This window comes from Homarus americanus, unplaced genomic scaffold, assembly GCF_018991925.1.
Source record: "Homarus americanus isolate GMGI-L3 unplaced genomic scaffold, GMGI_Hamer_2.0 scaffold34739, whole genome shotgun sequence".
NCBI classification, from domain to species: Eukaryota; Metazoa; Arthropoda; class Malacostraca; order Decapoda; family Nephropidae; genus Homarus; species Homarus americanus.
Genome location: NW_024737434.1, coordinates 475,385 through 500,000, shown reverse-complemented (window position 1 = coordinate 500,000; position 24,616 = coordinate 475,385). Strand labels below are relative to the sequence as shown.

At 44.7% G+C, this 24,616-nt stretch overlaps 1 protein-coding gene across 1 annotated transcript in view; it reads right to left on the bottom strand.

The window, feature by feature from the left end:
* LOC121873428 (nephrin-like) overlaps positions 1-24,616 on the bottom strand; it is a 297,799-nt gene that overhangs the window by 92,659 nt on the left and 180,524 nt on the right. The window contains exon 8 of the mRNA XM_042377008.1: positions 19,964-20,108. Coding sequence (XP_042232942.1) covers positions 19,964-20,108 — 145 coding nt within the window. The remainder of the gene's footprint in view (positions 1-19,963; positions 20,109-24,616) is intronic.

The window sequence follows — 24,616 nt, the reverse complement described above, 5'->3', positions numbered from 1 at the left end:
ACTGGTGGGAGGGTGCCACACACACACACACAGGGCGTGGGGCACTGGTGGGGAGGGTGCCACACACACACACACAGGAGACGTGGGGGCACTGGTGGGAGGTGCCACACACACAGGGGCGTGAGGCTGCTGGTGGGGAGGTGCCACACACACACACACACACACACAGGGGCGTGGGGGCACTGGTGGGAGGGTGCCACACACACACACACACACAGGGGGCGTGAGGGCACTGGTGGGGAGGTGCCACACACCTGGGGGCGTGTGAGGGCACTGGTGGGGAGGGTGCACACACACACAGGGGCGTGAGGCACTGGTGGGAGGGTGCCACACACACACACACAGGGGCGTGGGGCACTGGTGGGGAGGTGCACACACACACACACAGGGGGCGTGAGGCACTGGTGGGAGGGTGCCACACACACACAGGGAGCGTGTGCAGGCACTGGTGGGGAGGTGCCACACCTGGGGAGCGTAAGGGCACTGGTGGGGAGGTGCCCACACACACACACACACACAGGGGCGTGAGGCGCACTGGTGGGAGGTGCCACACACACACACACAGGGGAGGCGTGAGGGCACTGTGGTGGGGAGGGTGCCACACACACACACAGGGGAGCGTGAGCACTGGTGGGGAGGTGCCACACACACACACAGGGCCGTGGGGGCACTGGTGGGGGAGGGTGCCACACACACACACACAGGGAGCGTGGGGGCACTGGTGGGGGAGGTCCCACACACACACACACACAGGGGCGTGAGGGCACTGGTGGGGAGGGTGCCACACACACACACACAGGGGGCGTGAGGCACTGGGGTGGGGGAGGGTGCCACACACACACACAGGGGGCGTGAGGGCACTGGTGGGAGGGTGCCACACACACACAGGGGAGCGTGAGGGCACTGGTGGGAGGTACCACAGGGAAGCGTAGAGGCACTGGTGGGAGGGAGAGTTGCCACCCCACACACACACAGGGCGTGGGGAGCACTGGTGGGGAGGGGTGCCACACACACACACACACAGGGGAGCGTGGAGCACTGCTGGGAGGGGTGCCACACACACACACAGGGGCGTGAGGGCACTGCTGGGGGAGGTGCACACACACACACAGGGGCGTGGGGCACTGGTGGGAAAGGGTACCCCCACACACCTGGGGGGTGAGGCACTGCTGGGGAGGGTGCCACACACACACACCAGGGGAGCGTGAGGGCACTGGTGGGGAGGGTGCCACACACACACACACAGGGGGCGTGAGGCACTGGTGGGGAAGGGTACCACACACACACACACACACACACAGGGCGTGAGGCACTGGTGGGAAGGGTGCCACACACACACACACACAGGGGCATGTGGGCACTGGTGGGGAGATTCGCCACACACACACACACACACACAGGGGCATTGGGAAGCCTGGGGTGGGGAGGGTGCCACACACACACACACACAGGGGAGCGTGAGGGCACTGTGTGCAGGAGGTGCCACACACACACACACACAGGGGAGCGTGAGGGCACTGCTGGGGAGGGTGCCACACACACACACTGAGGCGTGTGAGGCACTGGTGGGGAGGGTGCACACACACACACACACAGGGGGCGTGGCAGAGGCACTGGTGGGGAGGTGCCACACACACACACACAGGAGCGTGAGGCACTGGTGGGAGGGGTGCCACACACACACACACACAGGGCGTGAGGGCACTGGTGGGAGGGTGCCACCACACACACACACAGGGGCGTGAGGGCACTGGTGGGGAGGTGCCACACACACACACAGGGGCGTGAGGCACTGGTGGGGAGGGGTGCCACACACACACACAGGGGCGCTTATGAGGCCTGGTGGGAGGGGTGCCACACACACACACACAGGGGGCCGTAGAGGCACTGGTGGGAAGGTGCCACACACACACACACACACACAGGGAGCGTGAGGCACACTGGTGGGAGGGGTACCACACACACACTGGGGGCGTGGGCACTGGTGGGGAGGTGCCACACACACACACAGGGGCGTGAGGGGCACTGCTGGGGGAGGTCCCCACACACACAGGGGCAGTGGGGCACTGGTGGGAGGTGCCACACACACACACAGGGCCTGGGGCACTTTGGTGGGGAGGGTGCCACACACACACACACAGGGGGCGTGGGGCATGCTGGTGGGGGAGGGTGCCACACACACACACACAGGGGGCAATGAGGGCACTGGTGGGGAGGGTGCCACACACACACACAGGGCGTGAGGCACTGGTGGGAGGGGTGCCACACACACACACACAGGGCGTGAGGAGGCGCTGGCTGGTGGGAGGTGCCACACCTGGGGAGCGTGAGGCACTGGTGGGAGGGTTGCCACACACACACAGGGGGCGTGGGGCACTGGGTGGGAGGGTGCCACACACACACACACAGGGGCCCGTGAGGGCACTGTGGTGGGGAGGGGTGCCACACCCCACACACACAGGGGCGTAGAGGCACTGGTGGGGAGAGGTACCACACACCTGGGAAGCCGCCGAGGCACCTGGTGGGGAGGTGCCACACACACACACACAGGGGAGCGTGTGAGGCACTGGTGGGAGGGTACACACACACACACACACACACTGGGGCGTGAGGGCACTGGTGGGGAGGGGTTGCCTGGGGGCAATGTGAGGGCACTGGTGGGGAGGGTGCCACACACACACACACAGGGAGCGTGAGGGCGCTGGTGGGAGGCCACACACACACACACAGGGGCGTGGGCACTGGTGGGGAGGGTGCCCACACACACACAGGGCGTGAGGCACTGCTGGGGAGGGGTGCCACACACACACACAGGGCGTGGGGCACTGGTGGGGGAGGGTGCCACACACACACACAGGGGGCTGTGGGGGCACTGGTGGGAGGGTGCCACACACACACACACACAGGGGGCGTGGGGCACTGGTGGGGAGGGTGCCACACACACACACACAGGGCGGCTGGGGCCTGGGTGGGGAGGTGCCACACCACACACACACACAGGGGCCGTGAGGGGCACTGCTGGGGAGGTGCCACCACACACACACTGGGGGGCGTGAGGGCACTGGTGGGGGAGGGTGCCACACACACACACACAGGGGCAGGGGCACTGGTGGGGAAGGGTGCCACACACACACACACAGGGCGTGAGGGCACTGCTGGGGAAGGGTGCCACACACACACACACAGGGGTGAGGGCACTGTGGTGGGAGGTGCCACACACACACACCTGGGGGCGTGGGGCACTGGCGGGTGGGAAAGATTACCACACACACACACACAGGGGGCAGCCAGAGAGGCACTGCTGGGAGGGTGCCACACACACACACAGGGGGCAGTGGGGGCACTGGTGGGAGGTGCCACACACACACACACAGGGGGCGTGAGGGCACTGGTGGGAGGGTGCCACACACAGGGGGCTGTAAAGGCACTGGTGGGGAAGGTACCACACACACACACACACAGGGGGCGTGAGGCACTGGTGGGAGGTGCCACACACACAGGGGGCAATGGGGCACTGGTGGGGAGGGTGCCACACACACACACAGGGGCGTGGGGCACTGTTGGTGGGAGGGGTGCCACACACACACACACAGGGGGCGTGAGGGCACTGGTGGGGAGGTGCCACACCTGGGGGCAGTGGGGGCACTGTGGAGTGGGAGGGGTGCCACACACACACACACACAGGGGCGTGAGGCACTGGTGGGGAGGGGTGCCACACACACACACACACACAGGGGCGTGAGGGCACTGGTGGGGTGCCACACACACACACAGGGGGCGTGTGAGAGGGCACTGGTGGGGAGGGTGCCACACACACACACACAGGGCGTGGGGGCACTGGTGGGAGGTGCCACACACACCTGGGGGCGGCGTGGGCCTTCAGGGTGGGGGAGGGTGCCACACACACACACACAGGGGCGTGGGGCACTGGGTGGTGGGAGGGTGCCACACGAAGGGGTACCACACACACACAGGGAGCGTGAGGCACTGTGAGGGGTGCCACACACACACACACACAGGGAGCGTGAGGCACTGGTGGGGGAGGTGCCACACACACACACAGGGGGCGAGGCACTGGTGGGGGAAGGTACCACACACACACAGGGGAGCGTGAAGCACTGTGGGGAGGGGTGCCACACACACACACAGGGAGCGGAGGCACTGGTGGGGAAGGGTGCCACACACACACACACAGGGGAGCGTGAGGCACTGTGGGGAGGTCCACACACACACAGGGAGCGTGAGGCACTGGTGGGGAAGGGCACACACACACACACAGGGAGCGTGGGGACTGGGGAGGGGTGCCACACACACACAGGGGAGCGTGGAGGCACTGGTGGGGAAGGGTACCACACACACACACAGGGGAGCGTGAGGCACTGGTGGGAGGTGCCACACACACACACAGGGGCGTGAGGCACTGGTGGGGAAGGGTACCACACACACACACAGGGGGTAACAGGGAGCGTGAGGCACTGGTGGGGAAGGGGCACACACACACACAGGGCACTGGGGGGTCAAACCACAGGGTGGAGGCACTGGTGGGGAGGGTGCCACACACACACACAGGGGAGCGTGAGGCACTGGTGGGAAGGCCACACACACAGGGGGTGGGACTGTGAGGGCCACACACACACACAGGGAGCGTGAGGCACTGGTGGGGGAAGGGTGCCACACACACACACAGGGGGAGCGTGAGGCACTGCTGGGGAGGGGTGCCACACACACACACACAGGGAGCGTGAGGCACTGCTGGGGAAGGTACCACACACACACACAGGGGAGCGAGGCACTGCTGGGGAGGGTGCCACACACACACACACACAGGGAGCGTGAGGCACTGCTAGAGGTGCCACACACACACACACACGGAGTTCAATTTTCAGCCATGAAAAACTTGATCGTATTGTAACACAAGTATTATTATATAAGATAGTCTATAAAAGCACTTCACAACTCTCAGCTTCTTACTTTATAAAAGTTTAGACAGAGGAAACTATTGGTATTCCTGGAGAGTGAGGCAGCCAAGACCAAACTAGTTTTACAGTCGGCTTTTTCTACGTCAGCGGCCGCTCTCAGGACGTGATGTGAGGAGAAATTATTATTATTATTATATATATATATATATATATATATATATATATATATATATATATATATATATATATATATATATATATATATATATATATATATATATATATATATATATATATATATATATATATATATATATATATATATATATATATATATATATATATATACACACTATTACAACACATTGAAGTACATGTAGGAAAAATTACACATTACAGTATGCCTTCATCATCAGTACTTGACCATTATATATCTACTATGGTAGTTACTACACCTCGTTCCCGAACACCTCCAGGAGGACTTGAACCATCAGAACACCACTCACAGGCCTCTGGACCAGGTGAGTGTACCATGGGGCAGGTGACCAGGCTGCCGCTTTACACGCTCCCTGAAACAGTTTTTACCCCACATCTCCTGAACAGTTTCAGTGAGTCTCTTACTAAGGAAAAATTACAGTGTCCGAAATATTTTATGGTGGCGTCACGAGTCACTTCCGATTCCAGTTTCCGCTTCTGGAACTTATTAGTCGAGGAAAGTCCGGGGCGGGGCAGGGCGGGCGGCGGGCGGCGGGCGGGCGGGGCGGGCGGGAAGGGGCGGGCAGGGGGGCAAGGGTTAGGTCTCCGGTTTGAGTACCCCCATTATTCTAAAGATTCAGAATATTTAAATAAAATTTAAACCCACATAATTTTATTTCCAAGACTAAATTTTTCCCTAATCTTTAAGATTTGAGACATTAAGAAACTTATAAATAACATCAAATTATATTAACATCACACTTATCTTACTGAAGCTCCACAAACAACCATACAGCTTGTTAGAGGAAACCAATTTAGTGATTTCTTTTGGCCACAATACCTTATCACTGATGGCATGAAACAGTTCGTGGTTAGAACTCAGTAACAACAACCTCTCGCGATCATTCTTCTATAACAATGAGAATATTTCACTTTTTCCTCTCTCTCCTCACCCTTCCCTCCCTCACCCCCTCACCCCTACACATCTCAGGTACTGTTATTGTTCACCAGGTGTATCCAAATGATTAATCAACTCCCCTTCCTCTCATCCCCCTCCTCCTCACTCTCCCATCCCACCCTTCCCTCACCTCCCCCATCACAAATCAACTCCCAGAGAAGAAAAAGAACAACATGACACACAAAGAAAAAGAAATAATGTAAATGAAAAGCAAATAAAAAAAATGTGAAAAATAAAACAAGACAGGAAGAGATATTGTAAAGAAGACAAAAACAAAAGCCAGATAGTTTATACAAGACTGAACCTTTTGAGTGTGTGTGTGTGTGTGTGTGTGTGTGTGTGTGTGTGTGTGTGTGTGTGTGTGAAATGGTTCCTGACTCTCATTAACATATAGTAGTTAAAAGAAGGATAACAAAGGCAGTAACCTGAATGACCTTACTACAATGAGTCTTATAAATTCTCAGTATTTTTTACATATAATCAAACTAATAATTATACTTGAATAAATTCCCAACCATTGATTACTGTAGTGTAATTAAGGAACATATATGATTGATAATTATGATAATGATTACAATTCAAAAATAAAATCAAAGTTCTTAATTAAAACAGGTAAAAGTTAATGACGATGCAGGTGAGAATATCTGGTCTTTTGTATGTACTCACTGTAACGGTACTGTAGTTATTTAGAAAGAATATTATTTTTATTCAGACTAATGGAAGAATATGAGAATACTGCCTTTGTTGAGGAGAATAGAGAAAGAAGATACAACTTATGAGAGAAAAAACAATTATTGAAAAAAATATATCATAAAAAAATACCAATTGTTTGTTTTGATCTTTGAGGACATTATGATCGTGTAGTGATCTGGTATAGAACAGGTTTTATACATTATGACCGTGTATTGAAGTGGTATAGAACAGGTTTTATAGTCAAGCATTATGAAGACAGCATTTGGATTTTTTTTTTTCTCGTTTTTAAAATCACTTTGTCAGCCGAATTTCTGGGATGCATAATTTCGCCTCTGTGGTGAAAAACGGTGCGACGCCCCATGAATATTTACCAACTGAAGGTCGTCATTATGAATTAAAAGTGGAAAGCTTGCTCTGTTTTCATTTTTTTTAATTCAGCTTGACTCTTACTCTCCTGAAAGCTTAGCCTGAAAAAAATAATCACAAATCATGGAAAAAATTATAAAAACATTTCGTGTCACATTCATGATATATATACTGAAAAAAAATTGACTTTATTATTTAATTTTTTTATTAGGGGGGTGGGGGTGGGGTGGGGGGTGGGGGTGGATGGGGGGATAGGAGCAGTATTTTGGGTGTTTGGGGAATCCAGATGTACTGGCTGTCTTAGTGTAGTGTAAAATATTAATCTAAGAAAAATATACAGATCACGGAATTATTGTCATTTCCACTGAATTTGTACTAAGTGGAGACCCAATAAATATTTTCAGACTTCATAAATTTTGAATATTTTTGAAGTAACACAAATACGTGAAAGATTCTTGTTACAGACTAGAACAAAAATCATGGGACAGCTCAAAACACGAGACATTACTAGACATTACGAGACCTAAAACGAGACCTAAGATGTATGGTGGATGTTAACGTCACTTGCCAACCACAATTAATGACGTCAAACACAGTAATAATTACCAAATATCTACAGTTCATCGTAATTACGTGTCTCTGCCTGGTTGTGTGTTATTAACCTTGGCTGTGGGGTCATCTGGGGTCATCTGGGTCATCTGTTTCAAGTTTATTACGTCCAGGACCGAGTTGAACCAGGAGCACAGGGGGGCGGAGAGGCACTACAGGGCACACGTTGATATCCTTGGACTAAGACAGTACACACACACACACACACACACACACACACACACCACACACACACACACACACATTTACTCCTCAAATTCACTCCACTCACTTCATCAACTCTCCCTCTCTCCTCTCAGACTGTCTCTCTTATCATGGCTACACCAAATTATCATATCTCCTCCCTGTCTCTCTTTTCTTAGATCTTTCACTCAATTTCACTCGGGACATTTTTTATTCTGATTTCATGCACGAGTGAGTGAGGAACCATATAGCTAGTCTGATGGGTGGGAGGGAGGAGGAGGTTCTGATGGGTCTATGGGTGTCTGTGTCTGTCTGTGTCTGTCTGTGTCTGTCTGTCTTGTCTGTTTTTGTCTTCCTGTGTCTTGTCTTCGCCTCTCTCTCTCTCTCTGGTCACAAAGTCCTTCTCATTTCCTCCTTTCTCCATCGTTACTCTCCTCCATCCTCCCCACCAGACAAACATTAGTGACTACTCTAACCTCCTCCTCTTCCTCTTCCTCTTCTTCCTCCTCCTCCTCTTGCTCCTCTTCCTCTCCTCCTCTTCCTCTTCTTCCTCCTCCTCCTCCTCCCATCTCATCATCATTACGACTCTTCCCACCCAACGCCTCTCTCCTTACCTACTCCTTCAGTACTTCCTCCTCTTTCCTCACTATTTCCCTCCCATTAGTCCGTACTCCCCCCTTCCTTCCCTCTCTCTCTCCCTCCTTCCATTCTCTCCTCCCTCTCTTCCTTCCTTCCTTCCATTCTCTCTCTCCTCTTCTTCTTCCCTTCCATTCTCTCCTCTCCCTTTCCTTTTCCTTCCATTCTCTCATCTCCTCTTTCTTCCTTCCTTCCATTCTCTCCTTTTCCTCTCTTCTTCCTTCCTTCCATTCTCTCTTTCCTCCATTTCTCCATCGATCAGCACTCCCTCCACCCCCAACCAGTCAATACTACCTTCCCTCCCTCCCTCCTCCATCAGCTATTCCTTCCTTCCTCCTTCCCTCCCTCCTGTCATTCATTCATCGCCCTTCCCCTTACCTCCATGAACCATTACTCCATGTCCACCCCCTTCCTCCTCCCTCCCCCCCTTCCTTCCCTCCCTCCCTCCATCCATCACCCATCACCCATCTCCCCCCTTCCTCCACGCCCCCAACCATCTACCAGGCCAACCAATGTCAGGTTTGCTTGTAAGTTGAAGAAATAGCTTCCAGGTCCTGTGGCTCAGTAACAAGGGCCGTAGGAGGGAGAAAGAGAGAGAGGAGAGAGAGAGAGAGAATAAAAAATTTAAGAAAAACAGACAGACAGACAAACAGAGAGAAAGAGGAAGAGCAAAATCAAAAGGAAAAGTAAAAGAGAGAGAAAAAAATTAAAAAGAGATAAAAGAGAAAGGGTGAACAACAAACAATAAAAGAGGAAGAAAAAACACAAAAAGAAATATAAGAGACACTAGAGAGAGGGGAGGTAAGTGAGGGATAAATGAATAGACATGTTTATATTTGGGGAGAGGGAGAGAGAAGAGGGGAGAGAGAAAGAGGAGGATATAAGTTGTAAGAGAGGGAATATGGCATGGAAAACGATAAACACGTGAAAATGAATTGAGGAGGACAAACAGGAGGAGAGGGGTGAGAGGGGAGAGGGAGAGGGGTGAGAGAGAGAGGGAGAGAGACAGTGCTTTCCTCGTGTACAGTGTCAGTGATGAACGACCGAGATGAACAAGCGGTAAGAAAATGAAGGAGAAAAAATTAAAAAGAAGGAGAGAGAGGAGGAGGGAGGAGGAGAGGGGAAGGAGAAGAGGAAGAGAAGGAGGCGAGTAGAGAGAGAGAGAAGGAGAGAAAGAAAGGAGAAGAGGAGGAGAGGAAGATAGAAAGAGACAAAGCAGAAGGAGAGGAGGAAGAAGAAGAAAGAAAGGGAGGAAAGATGATAAAAGACTGTATAAAGGAAAGAACAAAGTAAGAAGACAAAGACAAAAATGAATAAAAGTTCAGAGAAAAACAAAAAAACGGGTTAAGGAGAAGAAAAAAGAAATAAAGAAGAAGAAAAAATAAGAAGAAGAGGAAGAAAGATTAGATGGAAGAAGAAGCAGAAAACGAAGAACTTAAAAGAATAAATTAAACAAAAACAAGAGAAACAAACACACACACACACACATCAAAACACCATTTACACCCACCAATACACAACTAACTACACCAAACACCTGTAGAAGACCTACCATGGAAACCCTATAGAAAATCAGACCTATACAACACAAGGTAATCATATATCAAACACCACTAATATTAACTCCTAGGAAAAAAAATCAAGTTACCTAATAGTTATCAAAGGTAAATGTCAGGTCACGAGAGGGCGTCTGGAAGAGGAGGTCAGGTTGAAATAGGGTCAGGTCAGGGAGTATGATGGGTGGTGAGGTCAGGTTTTGGAGGTAGTACAGGTCAGATTTTTGGAGTGAAAATAGGGTCAGGAATAGGAGGTGGGTCAGGGAGTACAATGGGTGGTCAGGTCAGATTTCGGGAGGAGGTGGTGGGGGGGAGGGAGGGGGTTGGGAGGGAGGGGTTGGGGGGGGAGGAGGGTTGGGAGGGATTAGGCCATAAAGGTTTGTCGTGCCAAATATTACTGTGTGTCACCGCCCTGACCTGATTTCACGGTTTTGAATTAATCTATTACAGCTAATCCAGTTGTTGTCGTGACCAGATGAATACATTTGTTTTAATACAACGAAAAATGATTAACTCTTTATCTAATCACTAATAAAGTTGACTCTTTTTAAAAGGGGTTTGTATATTATTGAAGCATTTGGGATGTGTGATTAATTATATGCAGTTTACTATTTACTTTACACATATAATCATAAAAATGAATATATATCAGTTTATTCAGTAATATTCTGTAGCTACAAAAATATTCAGGTAATCACTATGTTGTGTAAACATTTAAAACATGTCAAGGTAATTTTGTTTGTTTTTGTATAATTCTGTTTTTTTTAATTTTTTTTTCTTATAATTTTTTTTTTCACCAACCTGGAGTTATTTTGTATTTTAATTAATTTTATGTATTTAGTATTCTCAAATTACTTAAATGTCTTTAACAGTAGAGAGAAATTACCTACCTAAGTTAAGCCTATTTAGGAAAACTAATTACATTGAGTCATATTTCACCTCATTTAACCTAACAACAAACCTAACCTAACCTAACCTAACCAAACACTGCCTCCCTGTTTCGCTATACGTGAGAAACCAACCAAAAATGTATTCGTAAATTAGTAACACAATGCAGGAGTTGGGTGCTGTTTTCTGGAGCGTTTTCTAATCAAAGTTTCCGGGTATAAAACTTTTCTACCGTATTTTGTTTTCTCATGACGGAGGAACTTTTGTTTGGTTTATCTATCCATCTATCTATTTATCTATCTGTCTATCATGTCTGTCTGTCTATCATTATCTATATTTAAATTATCTTTTTCGGGTCACTTTAAGCTGTTTTAACTTTCATATGAGTTTTAATCACCCGCATAAACGTTCTCTAATGCAGTTATTCCTAAAATTAAATAATATTGTTTGGTTTTTGTGTTTTTTTTTAGTTTTTCGACGATAATTTTGGTTTTTAAATTAATTATATTACAAAAAATACATCAAGGTGCCTCAGATGTTATACTTGAGTCAGTCATTCGGATTTTTCACCTTTTTAAAACCATTTTCTATACTACTTGTACTTACCTCCCTGAACCCACACACACACAGGGAGCTACAGGGAGAATAATACATAAGAGGGAGAAGGAGAGATAAATTGGAGAACAAAGATACGAAGGATATGGAAAGAAAGATGAAGGAGAATAAGACATTTGGTGGGAGAGCTTATGTGGTTGGGGGTCATAGAGCTTATACACCCCCTCCCTTACACCTGCCCCCTCCTCCTACACCTGCCCCTCCCCTCCTTCTTACCTGCCCTCCTCCTTCTTACACCTGTCCCCCTCCTTACCTGCTCCCCTTCCTTCTTACACCTGTCCCTCCTCCTTACACATATCCCTCTCCACCCCCTCACCAGGTACGTACACAGGGGTGGGGTGGAGGAGGTCAGGTATACTAGTCATCACCTTTTAACAAATTCTTCTGTACTCGTTTAGTTATAATTTTGTTTACCTGTAAATATATAATAATACAATTTAAATAATGGATGAAACTCATTCTTCTTGAGGTAAAAAAAAGTTTGTATTTTCATCGTCACTAAGTCAGGGATTCTCTCAGTTAGGTTAGGTTAGGTTTGGTTAGGTGGTGGTTAGGATAGGTTAGGTGTGGTGGTAGTTAGGTTAGTCTAGTCAGTCATTGAGTCAGACAGTTGAGAATTGCGGTCATTAGGGTGATTAATGATGGCCAACAACAGGGATAAAAGAGTGTGATGTGAACACGGTTTATGGAGATGCAAATGAACCTGTTAATTACCCGTATTACACCCGACGCATATTGTGTTGTTTACGTTTTAGTGACCAGAGCGACAGTGTTAGAGTACAGGTCAGTAAGGCAGAGTTAGAGTACAGGTCAGTAAGGCAGTGTTAGAGTACAGGTCAGTAAGGCAGTGTTAGAGTACAGGTCAGTGAGGCAGTGTTAGAGTACAGGTCAGTAAGGCAGTGTTAGAGTACAGGTCAGTGAGGCAGAGTTAGAGTACAGGTCAGTAAGGCAGAGTTAGAGTACAGGTTAGTAAGGCAGTGTTAGAGTACAGGTCAGTAAGGCAGTGTTAGAGTACAGGTCAGTAAGGCAGAGTTAGAGTACAGGTCAGTGAGCAGTGTTAGAGTACAGGTCAGTAAGGCAGAGTTAGAGTACAGTTAGTAAGGCAGTGTTAGAGTACAGGTCAGTAAGGCAGTGTTAGAGTACAGGTCAGTGAGGCAGTGTTAGAGTACAGGTCAGTAAGGCAGTGTTAGAGTACAGGTCAGTAAGGCAGTGTTAGAGTACAGGTTAGTGAGGCAGTGTCCGTCAGTAAAAACGTGAATTTACTTTATAAATTAAAATAAATAAAATAAAACCAACCGCAAAATACCACTCAACCACACAATGCACCACCCAACCACAAAAATGCACCACATAACCACACAATGCACCACACAACCACACAATGCACCACACAACCACAAACTGCACCACACAATGTACTAACTCCAATACAATAAACACCCAACTACTACCTCCACAAAATGCGTTGGTCGTGAACAGCTAAAACTACACAACGAGATGAAAAGGAGAAGAATTAATATCGCAGTCTTGTGAGAAGTGTAGAATACCCACGCCCACCGCCACCAACCTACCCACCCATCCAACCCACCCACGCCCACCCACCTCCCCCACCGCCCGCATTGTGCTGCCTAAAATAAGTGTGCTCCTTAATTAAACGATGTATATCAAGAACAGTGAGAGAAAGAGCTCGGTGGAAATAAAATAGCTCTCGAAAATTTTTCCAGCGGCCGGATGTTTAATTTATGAGAAACTAACCATATTTATCCGGTAATGAAATAGAGCGAATTGTATTGTGGAGTGAAAAGTATTGAGCTTCGTATACCCTGAATATTCATGTAAAGTGTTGCATAGTAGCATTTTGATATTCAACTGAATTTCATGTTTTTGTTTTTTACGAAGTTGAGGTCTCTCTCTCTCTCTCTCCCCACAAGACCATGATCCACATAACTTTACCACCATCCATGCACTCATCACCCCTCCCTCATCCATATTACCATCCCTCTACCCCCCACCCCGCCTCCCACCACCCCTCTCCATCACCCCCCACCACCCCTCCTCAACAGCCTCTCCCAACCTCCACTACATAAGCCATTTTTAATGACTATATACAATTTATTCCTTGAGCTATTAACTACTCGATGTCTGTCCTGGAAATAATAGCCTCAACTGGTAGTAATTTCCCCGATGTTTTGTTTTCCTTCATTACAGGATATTACTTCACCTCGTATGTTTCCCACTTACATTATTTACCAACTAATACTCCTCTAATTGGTTACCGAGAGAGTAATATTTCTCAGTGAATTATATAAACAATAAGACTAATAATACTTCTCTAATTGGTTACCAGAGTAATATCTGATGAGGATAATCTTATACTCAGGTGTACTTCCTTGAACACCTGGATAAAATGAATTGGTTCATATATTACAATTTGGATAGTTGCATTATTATTATTATTACTATTTTTATTATTTTTATTATTACTATTGTTATTATTACTATTGTTATTATTATTATTACTATTATTATCAAACATACTTCAGTAACTATTTCTCAGACACAAAGTTACCTAATATAAGTAGTATATTATGCATTACACCTATTCTGATATACAACATGTAATAAAAATATATTTTAATCCTTATAATTAACTCCTAACCTCTTAAATCCCCACCTTAAATCCCCCTTTGATACGAGAAAGGATTATTTTTATTAAGGGATTCGTCAAAAATTTCCCCCCAAATACCTTTCAAACAGACAGACAGACAGACAGACAGACAGACAGACAGACAGACAGACAGACAGACAGACAGACAGACAGACAAGAAAGGTAAGTAAGAATGTCGAGAATGAGGATGACAGTCTCAATGTAATTTCACCATGAATAGAGAGACAGAGAGAGAGAGACAGAGAGACAGAGAGAGACACAAACAGAGAGACACAGAGAGAGAGAGCATCAGGTTTTAAATGAATTCCAAGTACAGTATTTCCGGCAGCAAGCGTTCAACAAGGAGGGAAATGTTCAAGTTAACAATAGAATAGTGTAAAGGGAAAAAAGACGAGAGGGAGACCTGGGGAGTATTAATTAATGGGGGAACTTTGAGACTAGAGAGACAAGGGATTTGTAGGAGGTGAGTGAGTGAGTGAGTGAGTGAGAGAGAAAGAGAGAGAGAGAGAGAGAGAGTGTGTGTGTGTGTGTGTGTGTAGACAGTTGCTTACTAACAAATATACTTTCATTAAACCTCTCCTTATTCCTGCTGTGGGTCGTACAATAGGTTGAGTAAGATAGGGGGCGATAGTGGGTCAGTAGGGGTGGAGGGGGTGAGGGGGAGGGAGGAGGGTGGGGAGGGTGGTGGGGGTTTATGGGGAGGGGGTGAAGGACTCTCTCTCTCTCTCTCTTGACATAAGAAATGGGATCTCCTTTCCTTCCCCAAGTATTAAAACCACTTCTCCGCCTCCTCCCTCCTCCTTCCCTCCTCCTCCTTTCCTCCCTCCTTCCCTCCCTCCCTCGCTCCCTTCCTCCCTCCCCCCCTCCCTCCCTCCCTCCCTCCCTCCCTCCCTCCACCCCCTTCCCGCTAAGAAATCTAAAGTCTTTGGGATTCAGATTCACAACGATGACGAATGACTCTTCATAATGACAAGTAATATATCAACTTTTGTCCTTTTTATGAAGTCCGTTATATAAGAATCCTCCATGTACCGGACTATATAAGCGAGGATAGTCCGTTTAAAGAGAGTCCACTATAATAACACCCTTATCTCATATAGTGGGTCAGATCTTTAGGTATTATAGGTCATATATGATGGTATTTTCTATAATCAAACTCAAACATTCCTATAATATTCCTATAATTATATTTTGTTATAGATTTCTCCCCATAAAGAACAGAAGCATCGTTTATTACCAGCTGTAGTTATGATAAAAATATATATATTATATTCTGACCTTCAATAACTCCAGGAGGTAAATAATTGAGTTGTTTTTAATAATTCCTAATACAATAAATAGAACAGTACCTTTAAATTCTAATAGTTAAAAAAAATACAAATGAGTTATAAATATATATTATCTCACTATACAAACAAAAGACCCGAAAACGATAATAAATTAATAACTCATAATTTAAACAAAGACTTAGATGTTTGTACTAAGTCTATGAGTATTTAATAAGATAATGATTTAAAGTAAAGGCGATATGAGTTAATTTTTGTAAGCATTATTTATCATATTTGTGAGTCTGTCTTCATTTTTCTTTTCTCCTCTCCTCCTTTCCTCTTCTTTCTTCTCCTTCCCTCCTCACCTACCCCCTCCTATCTTTTCTTCTTCTCTTTCCCTCACCTCCTCTCCCTACTATTCTATCCTACCCTCTCTTATCCTATTCTGTTCTTCCTTCATCCCCTCTTCTCTTCTTCTCTCATCTCCTCTCCTCTCTCTCTTCTCCTTTCATTCCATTGTTTACCTCTCCCTTTGCATCCCCATTGTTTATCCTCCCACGTGTAATTTCCCTGTTGTTTCCCCACACCTGTATTTAATGTTTTCCTCTCTTGTATTCTGTCAGCAACGTTTTATTGTTGGTGTCGACCGGAGTGTGTTCTTGAAATGCCCAAAACCGACTTCAATTATTGCCCCATTTTTTCCCCCCTCCTGCCATATTCGGTGTCCCCTGAATTTTTTTCCCCCTGTATATTTTGGTATTTTCCCCTGTATTCTTAGTTTTTTCCCTGTATTTTTAGTTTTTTCCCTGTATTTTTAGTCTTTTTCCTGTAATTTTGTAGTTTTTTCCCTGCATTTTCAAACCTTCCCCTGCATTGCCACACCTTTCCACACCTTCCCCTGCATTGTCACACCTTTCCCTGCATTGCCACACCTTTCCACACACCCCCCCCCTTGCATTTTCAACACATACGAATGACAATATCAGAAAAATTAATTCCCCTGTTGATTTTTCTCCCTATTCCTGCATCTATTACCAATTTTATTCCCTCCTCCTGATTTCCCTAAGGATCAGCTGCTTCAAGGGTATACACATGTCTCTCGAGTGTATGTAAATGAGTTAGAAAAGGTGTATAGGTGTGTGTGTGTGTGTGTGTGTGTGTGTGTGCGTGTGTGTGTGTGTGTGTGTGTGTGTGGAGTGTGTGTGTGTGTGTGGGTGTGTGTGTGGGTGTGTGTGTGTGTGTGTGTGGGTGTGTGTGTGTGTGTGTGTGTGGGTGTGTGTGTGTGTGGGTGTTGGAGTGAGATTGTTAATGGTAGTGGGAGAGGTAGTGGTGGTTGTAGTATTGTGGTGGTGGTGGTGGTGGTAGGTGAGATAGTGGTTGTGGTGGTGTTGGAAGTAATTGTGGTAATAGTCAGGAACAATACTTATATGTGGTGATTTCCAGGAGTATGGTGGTGATGGTGGTGATGGTGATTGTGACGGTGGTGATGGAGTGATGAGTGTAATGATGGCAGGGTGATAGTGGAGGCGTGATGGTGATAGTGGGGATAATGGTGGTGTAAGATGGTGGTGACAGTAAGGATTGTGGTAATTGAATTGCGACGGTAATAATGGTTGAAGTGGGATGGTCGTCCTGGTGGTGGTGGTGGTGGTGGTGGTGGCGGACTGGTGGTAGTGATCGTAGTAAGATGGTGGTGGTGGAGATATTAGTGGTGGTAGTAGTGGTAGTGGTGGTGCTGGTATTAGTGGTGGTGTGGTAGTAGTGGTGGTAGCGTTCGTAATGGTGGTAGTGATGGTGGTAGTAATGGTGGTGGTAGTAGTAGTAGTAGTAGTAGTAGTAGTAGTAGTAGTAATAGTGGTGGTGGTAGCGATGCTGGTAGTGGTGGACTTCCGTACACAAACAAGAAGCAAAATAAACAAACATAAATAAACAAGACCAAAAAATAAACAAACCCTCATAAACAAAAAAGCAAAATAAACAACCCCCCCATCACCCCATCACCCCCCCATCACCCCATCACCCCCCCCCCACCCACCCACCTTCCTTCACGCTGTTGGGTAAAGTGCATCTCTTTGTATTATACACAACTACAAAAATACGTGCTCTAACTTGCACATGAAAATCTACATAGCCACAACGAAAACTGATTCAGCTCATCAGAATACAACACACACGAGAAATTACGATTACAATTGAATACAAGAATGATGCAGTATTAACGACGATGCAAATAATATCATATAAATGGCCTGAGTGTCGTAAGTTACAGTACAATATATTACAAATCTTTATGATAAAATACAGAGCAACGCTTTAAAACTTACGTTATTAACCTGGTTTGTTTATTTTAATTAACAGTATTACAAAACAGCGTGGTGCAGTAAAAAACATTATATTTTAGTTCACAAAAGAGTACTACAGCCTCCCCAAAAAGTACAATGAAATTCAATTAAATACAATTCACTCCTGTATAATATATATGAATAAAATACAGTACATTACAACACAGTACCACAGAATATAGGAATTTATAAGCCACTGTACTCTGGGATATTCGACTGTATTTGGAATCGACAGCTTAATGACTGTACACAAGCTAACCCACATTTAATAAGTGACTGTAGATAATATACATCTTCCAGTCTATAACAGTCAAAATAAAATTATCCTTCTGAGTCTTTACCAATACCAGCACCAATGTATATATCCACTAAAGCCTCAAGTAATATCCTCAGCTTATTGAATTCCGGGAACCAATCCAATGGTACCCCCCCCCCCCGTCCTCCCCCACAAAAAAAATATCTTTACCATTTTGCGTAAGACAATATGACACAACGGGCGAAGAATTTTGACAACCCTACCGAGACAACAGGAGTCGTAGTGTTCATTGTGAGATTCATCGATCACCCTCTGTGAAGAAACTTTTTTTGGATGGGGTTGAATCTGATTCTTAACTCTAAAAAACACCCACAGAATTATTAATACGATCATTAAACCCATTAAAACTGCCCTGAACTATGAGTCATAACAGATATAAACCAAATATATGAACTGTGATTATATGATTCACTAATAAGAACAGAATCCCAGTGACAGAAACCAATTATAGGCTCAGTAATATTATATGAATTATGTTATTTTTTTCTGTTATAGTATACACGAGGCAGGACTTGTATCGTGATTTTTGGGGAGTTTTAATATTACCAGAGAGAGAACGTGAGCTGGTCTAACTCGTGGGGTACCAGCGGAAAAACTCTTGTTCATAACTTACTTAATACACTAAACGCATTTAATTCCAGGGATATACATTATTATATTAGTTGTTTTCAGTTGACTCAGTATAAATTATTCCTCCTTTAATTATCCAATGAAATATCACATAATTTATCATATATTATCACATAAATCATCACATATCATAAATTATTACATAAATTCTCATAAATTATCACATGACTTTTTTCATCATCTTTATTTTCAACTCTGATGTAATTTGCATAGATCTATCTAATAATCATTAATGTCAGTGTTATAACTCAACAGCTGTAAGATCTACAATGCTGGAACTTGTTACAGAGACCTAAACAACCCCTACCGCTGGTACGATTCCAGAACCGAGAGGTCAAAGGTCAGGGTCATAACTTAGAAAATTATAACACCCCTTGACTGATATATATACACTGAAAACATATATTACACCTCGTAATATATCTAGCTACATTAAGTCATGCTCTGTAATATTTCTTCATCAGAGTGAGTGAGTGAGTGTGTGTGTGTGTGTGTGTGTGTGTGTGTGTGTGTGTGTGTGTGTGTGTGTGTGTGTGTGTGTGTGTCATGTCTCCATGTGTTGTGGGATTACACACTTTTTGTACCATTATTAACCGACATATTACGCTGTTATTATCTCATAGTGAAAATAACTTACAACCGAGGAAAGAAAGGTATAAAGACATTGATAATTCCCTGATTTAATACACCTAGACATGAGTGTGTAAGTCGGGGATATACACAGACATGCATACAGACACGCAGACAGGTTAAAAGACACGCTGGTAAGGTAACACACACGCAAACAAATAAAAACAAGTAAACAATCACAAGGAAATAAGAAAAATTAAGGTTATAAGTAAACAAGTAAACAAACACATGTAGACAATTTAACTAACATACTGACGAAAACAAGTAACAAAAACATGACTAAAAGTAAACACACATGCAGACAATCAAATGAATACATACATACACTGATTGCTAAAATATAACATACATACAAACACAGAAACAACTACATAAACACACACACACAGTTACCTACACACACAGAAGAACAATTATACACACACACACACAGACCCCGATACACACACACATACACACACATACACACACGAAAAAAAGCCGATACTTACAGGTCACGTTGAGGAGTATGGAGTCAGTCAGAGGGTAGGCAGGGAAGAGATGGTTCAGCGAGGTACAGGTAAGTCGCTGACCATGATGACGTCTTGAAGCTGTCACCCTCACTCTCGATGTGCTCACGTTCACCCCATGTTCCGTCTGGCGAAGAGGAGAGTGGTTAGTGACGGTGGGAGGTTAATGATAATTGTTATTGTGTGTGGGTGAGGGAGAAAGGTGTGTGGGAGAAAGGTGTGTGGGAGAAAGGTGTGTGGGTGAGGGAGAAAGGTGTGTGGGAGAAAGGTCGTCACTCTCACCAACGTACGTGCTCACGATCACACGGTGGTCTGCCTGGCGAAGGTAAGACTGGTTAGTGAAGTGTGAGGGAGAGGGAGGGAGGAGGAGGGAGGGAGAGAGGAGAGGGAGGGAGGGAGAGGGAGGAGAGGAGAGGAGGAGGAGGAGAGGGAGGAGAGGGAGGGAGGGAGGAGGGAGGGCTCTTACTGCATGTCGAGGTGGCGCTTATATCACCCCCCACCAAGCCTCAGGCAGTGTGTGTGGGGGGTCAACAAATGAAAAAAGAAGAGTAACAAGGGAAAATGTGAATAATATAATAATTTGAGAGAGAGAGAGAGACGGAGGGAGGGGGAGAGGGAAAGACATAAGAGAGAAAGATAGAGACAGACATACAGACATAAACAGACAGACTGAGGCAGATAGACAATCAAACAGAGAGAAAGAGAGAGAGAGGTATCACACACACACACACACACACACACACACATTTGTAAGAGAGAATGGTGTGAAAATGACAAATAGTTTGGAAATAAAAGTGAGAATTCGCCAGCAGGAAACAATGTCACTATTGATGTTGATGTGGTGAAATTTACTGATGGCACATTGCGTGAGATGAGTGTGAGTGTGTGTGTGTGTGTGTGTGTGTGTGTGTGTGTGTGTGTGTGTGTGTGTGTGTGTGTGTGTGTGGTCAGGTTATATAAGGCAGGCACATGATATAGCTGCTGTAAGCGGATTATACTATTGTACTCAAACTAAGAAACACAAAAATAACAAAATAAATAAAAAATAAATAAAAAAAAAAGACAAATAAGATGATAAATATGAACTAAATAATCAATAAGGACATAATAGACGAAAACAATAAACCAGAATGATGAATACAAACACAGGTAAGGATGATTGAACAACATACAATATGAGGTTACCTGGAATGAGTGAGTGAGAGACCTGACTGTAATGAGGTCAGGGTACAGGTATTTGGAGTCAGTGTTTATGAAGTTGGGTGTAGAAAAACAAACCGATAAAAGTGGAATAATGAACAGAAAGAGGAATTAGAGGAGACCATGTGAATTTTGAGGGAAGAACAGATTTATTAACATATACAAACTTTGGTTGTAGAAATAAGCGTTATATATATATTTTTTCCATGTCACTAATGCGATTGTAAGCAGGAGGTAAATAAACATTGGCTGTATGTAACGTGAACACAGTGGACGGGATGATGAAGCTAAAAGACCTGAGAGAAGAGAGAGAGTGGCACTGAGAGAGAGAGAGTGGCACTGAGAGAGAGAGGGTGCCACAAAGAGAGAGAGAGAGAGAGAGAGAGAGAGAGGTAAACTAAATCAATACCTGAGACAGTGTATAATAAAGACCCCAGCAAAACACGGTGCCGAAGAAAATGAGGATCACACGAGTCACGCATTGTGTCCTGAAAGAACCACCACCAGCAGCAGCAGCAACGGCGACAGTAAATAGAGAGACGAGAGACCCAGCAATGAATCAGCTTCGTGAACAAAGTGAATAAAAAATGAAGGTTTACCAGCGGGGGACAGGAGGTGGAAGGGGAAGGGGTAAGAGAGGAAGGGTGAGGGAGAGAAGGGGAGGGAGAGAAGAAGGGAAGAGTCCTGTAATTCACTTTCTTATTTTTTTTTATGTATATCTAACGTCGATTCTTTCCCCATTAAATTTGTTGGTCTCAAGATAGTTTTAGTAATGAGATGAGGTTAAGAGATAAGACCTTTCCCTTGGCAGGTGTGTGACACATTAATGAGCAACAAGGTGCTCATGTATACATTTGTATCTCATTATCTAAACACCTGACGCCTGCAGTTGCTTCCTGGGAGAAACAATGTGTAGAGGCGATGGCATTCTTGATTATGCTATTAAGATTATAATGAAACCAAAATTAAACGTCAAGAACACACACCGTGTATATGTATTACGTCTATATATGTATACCTGTGTATATAACCTATGTATACATTTTTTACTATAGTAGCAAATGTTAGAAAGAAATTACCTTTTTTTCTGTTAAGAGGTTAGAACAGACATATATATGAGCATTACATGATAAGACTAGACGTATTATTAAAAGACTTGACGTATTATTATAAGACTTGACGCATTGCTATAAGACTTGACGCATTATTATAAGACTTGACGTATTATTATAAGACTTGACGTATTATTAAAAGACTTGACGTATTATTATAAGACTTGACGCATTGCTATAAGACTTGACGCATTATTATAAGACTTGACGTATTATTATAAGACTTGACGTATTATTATGGTACTCTGGACGTACAGATATGAGTCAGAAGGCATCTCTCCCATCCCCCACGCCAGGTACAGTGAGTTTAATCAGAATATTTCACATTATATATATATATATATATATATATATATTATGAGCTCTTGTTCCGGCTCAGGTAATTGCAAATACCACCAAGTTCTCATCATTGTGTGTTAGCGAGTGTTGCCAGGTCAGGTGGGGTTAAATTGTGTGGCCAGGTTAGGTGGAGTTAAATTGTGTTGCCAGGTTAGGTGGAGTTAAATTGTGTTGCCAGGTCAGGTGGAGTTAAATTGTGTTGCCAGGTTAGGTGGAGTTAAATTGTGTTGCCAGGTCAGGTGGAGTTAAATTGTGTGGCCAGGTCAGGTGGAGTTAAATTGTGTTGCCAGGTCAGGTGGAGTTAAATTGTGTGGCCAGGTTAGGTGGGAAGGTCTGTGTTGCTGTTAGGGGTTAAATTGTCTGGCCAGGTTAGGTGGAGTTAACTGTGTTGCCAGGTTAGGTAGGTTAAATTGTCTGGCCAGGTTAGGTGTGGGTTAAATTGTGTAAATAGTGTTAGGTGGGGTTAAATTGTGTTGCCAGGTTTAGTGGGGTTAATTGTTCATTGTGTTAGGTGGGGTTAAATTAAAATAGGTTAGGTGGGGTTAAATCTCAGAAAATAGGTTAGGTAAAGGTTAATTTAAAGGCCAGGTTAGGTAGAGTTAAATTTGTGATCATAATAATAATATGATAAATAACTATGAAACTATGTAATCATGTGTGTTATATTGATTATATTTCAATCATGAGTTATCTTTATATCACGCCTCTGTGTGTGTGTGTGTGTGTGTGTGTGTGTGTGTGTGTGTGTGTGTGTGTTCTCAGATGGTCTTGTTTACATCGCCAGTGAACAAAAAACACGACCCTGGGGTGAAAGGCACAATCTCTCAAACAATAATGGTCAGTCTCCAGGAAGGAACTTTTAAAAGACTTTATACCGGATGCTGTACTTCCCTTCAGTTACAATATGTGATACCGATGCCAACATTATTTTCTCCTGCCTCTTGAGTCAACTTCAGGTCTCGGGGCTTCGTCTAACAAGGGAGATAGTGGGATGATACCAAGGTGTAGTTATTATTACCTGTATGTCTCAGGTAAGGAGTAACTGTGTCTCGGTTGTAATCTATCAATTTATGTGGGTGAATGTAGGCCTAAGGGGTAGTTTGGATATAGTATACTGTAGACTATGCCATTTTTTTAGGTAGTAAACACGGCACTGCACTCGGTTGTCATTATCTCCTCATCTGTATAGTTAGGTACCTATTCACAGCTGGGTGGACTTGGGTACCCTAAACACGAACCAACGACCTTAAGGTGAGTAGACTAGTCTCGTATCCTTTCATCCAGATCTAAAACAATTTAATAAAGAATTATTTATCGTTTAAAAAAATAGAATAAATCAGATGTTTTGGGTTTTTTACGAGAAGTTTTGTCCACTGAAATTACGAACCTGTACCCAGCTTTGACATTTGTGAGTGATTGGCAAAGATCTTATTTAAGTAAAGGCCGATCGATTAGTAATGCAAATGTTATCACAGTTGTAGTGGAGACGAAGGTAAGTGTTCTAAAAAAACAATAAAATACGATTTAACTCTGGTAGCAAATCAATCACAGAATCACCAGTTAGTTGAGTAGAAGAAATTAATTACTTACAACAAACATCTCCTAGAACGAGTTATTTATTCCTCTCGGGGAAGAAAAAAACTTGATTCATCTAAAGTTTATTCATTAAGGTTTCATTGTTCTTTGTCTGTTGATTAAAAAAAAAAATACCTGTATTTTTTTTCGTTTTTACTAATTAATCAACGTAATTCTTTTTGTGTGTTTTTTTTCTCCTCTTAATGCCGAGTCGACGTTCTTAATTCAGACACACACACACACACACACACACACACACACACACACACACACACACACACTGCTTCACACATTCAAGTCAACTCTGCTTCACATACGACATCATGGCGATATTGACCCAAATTCTCACATAACTTTTTCCCATAAATTTCCTTTCATTCATTAACTCTACTTAAACATAAGAAAATAA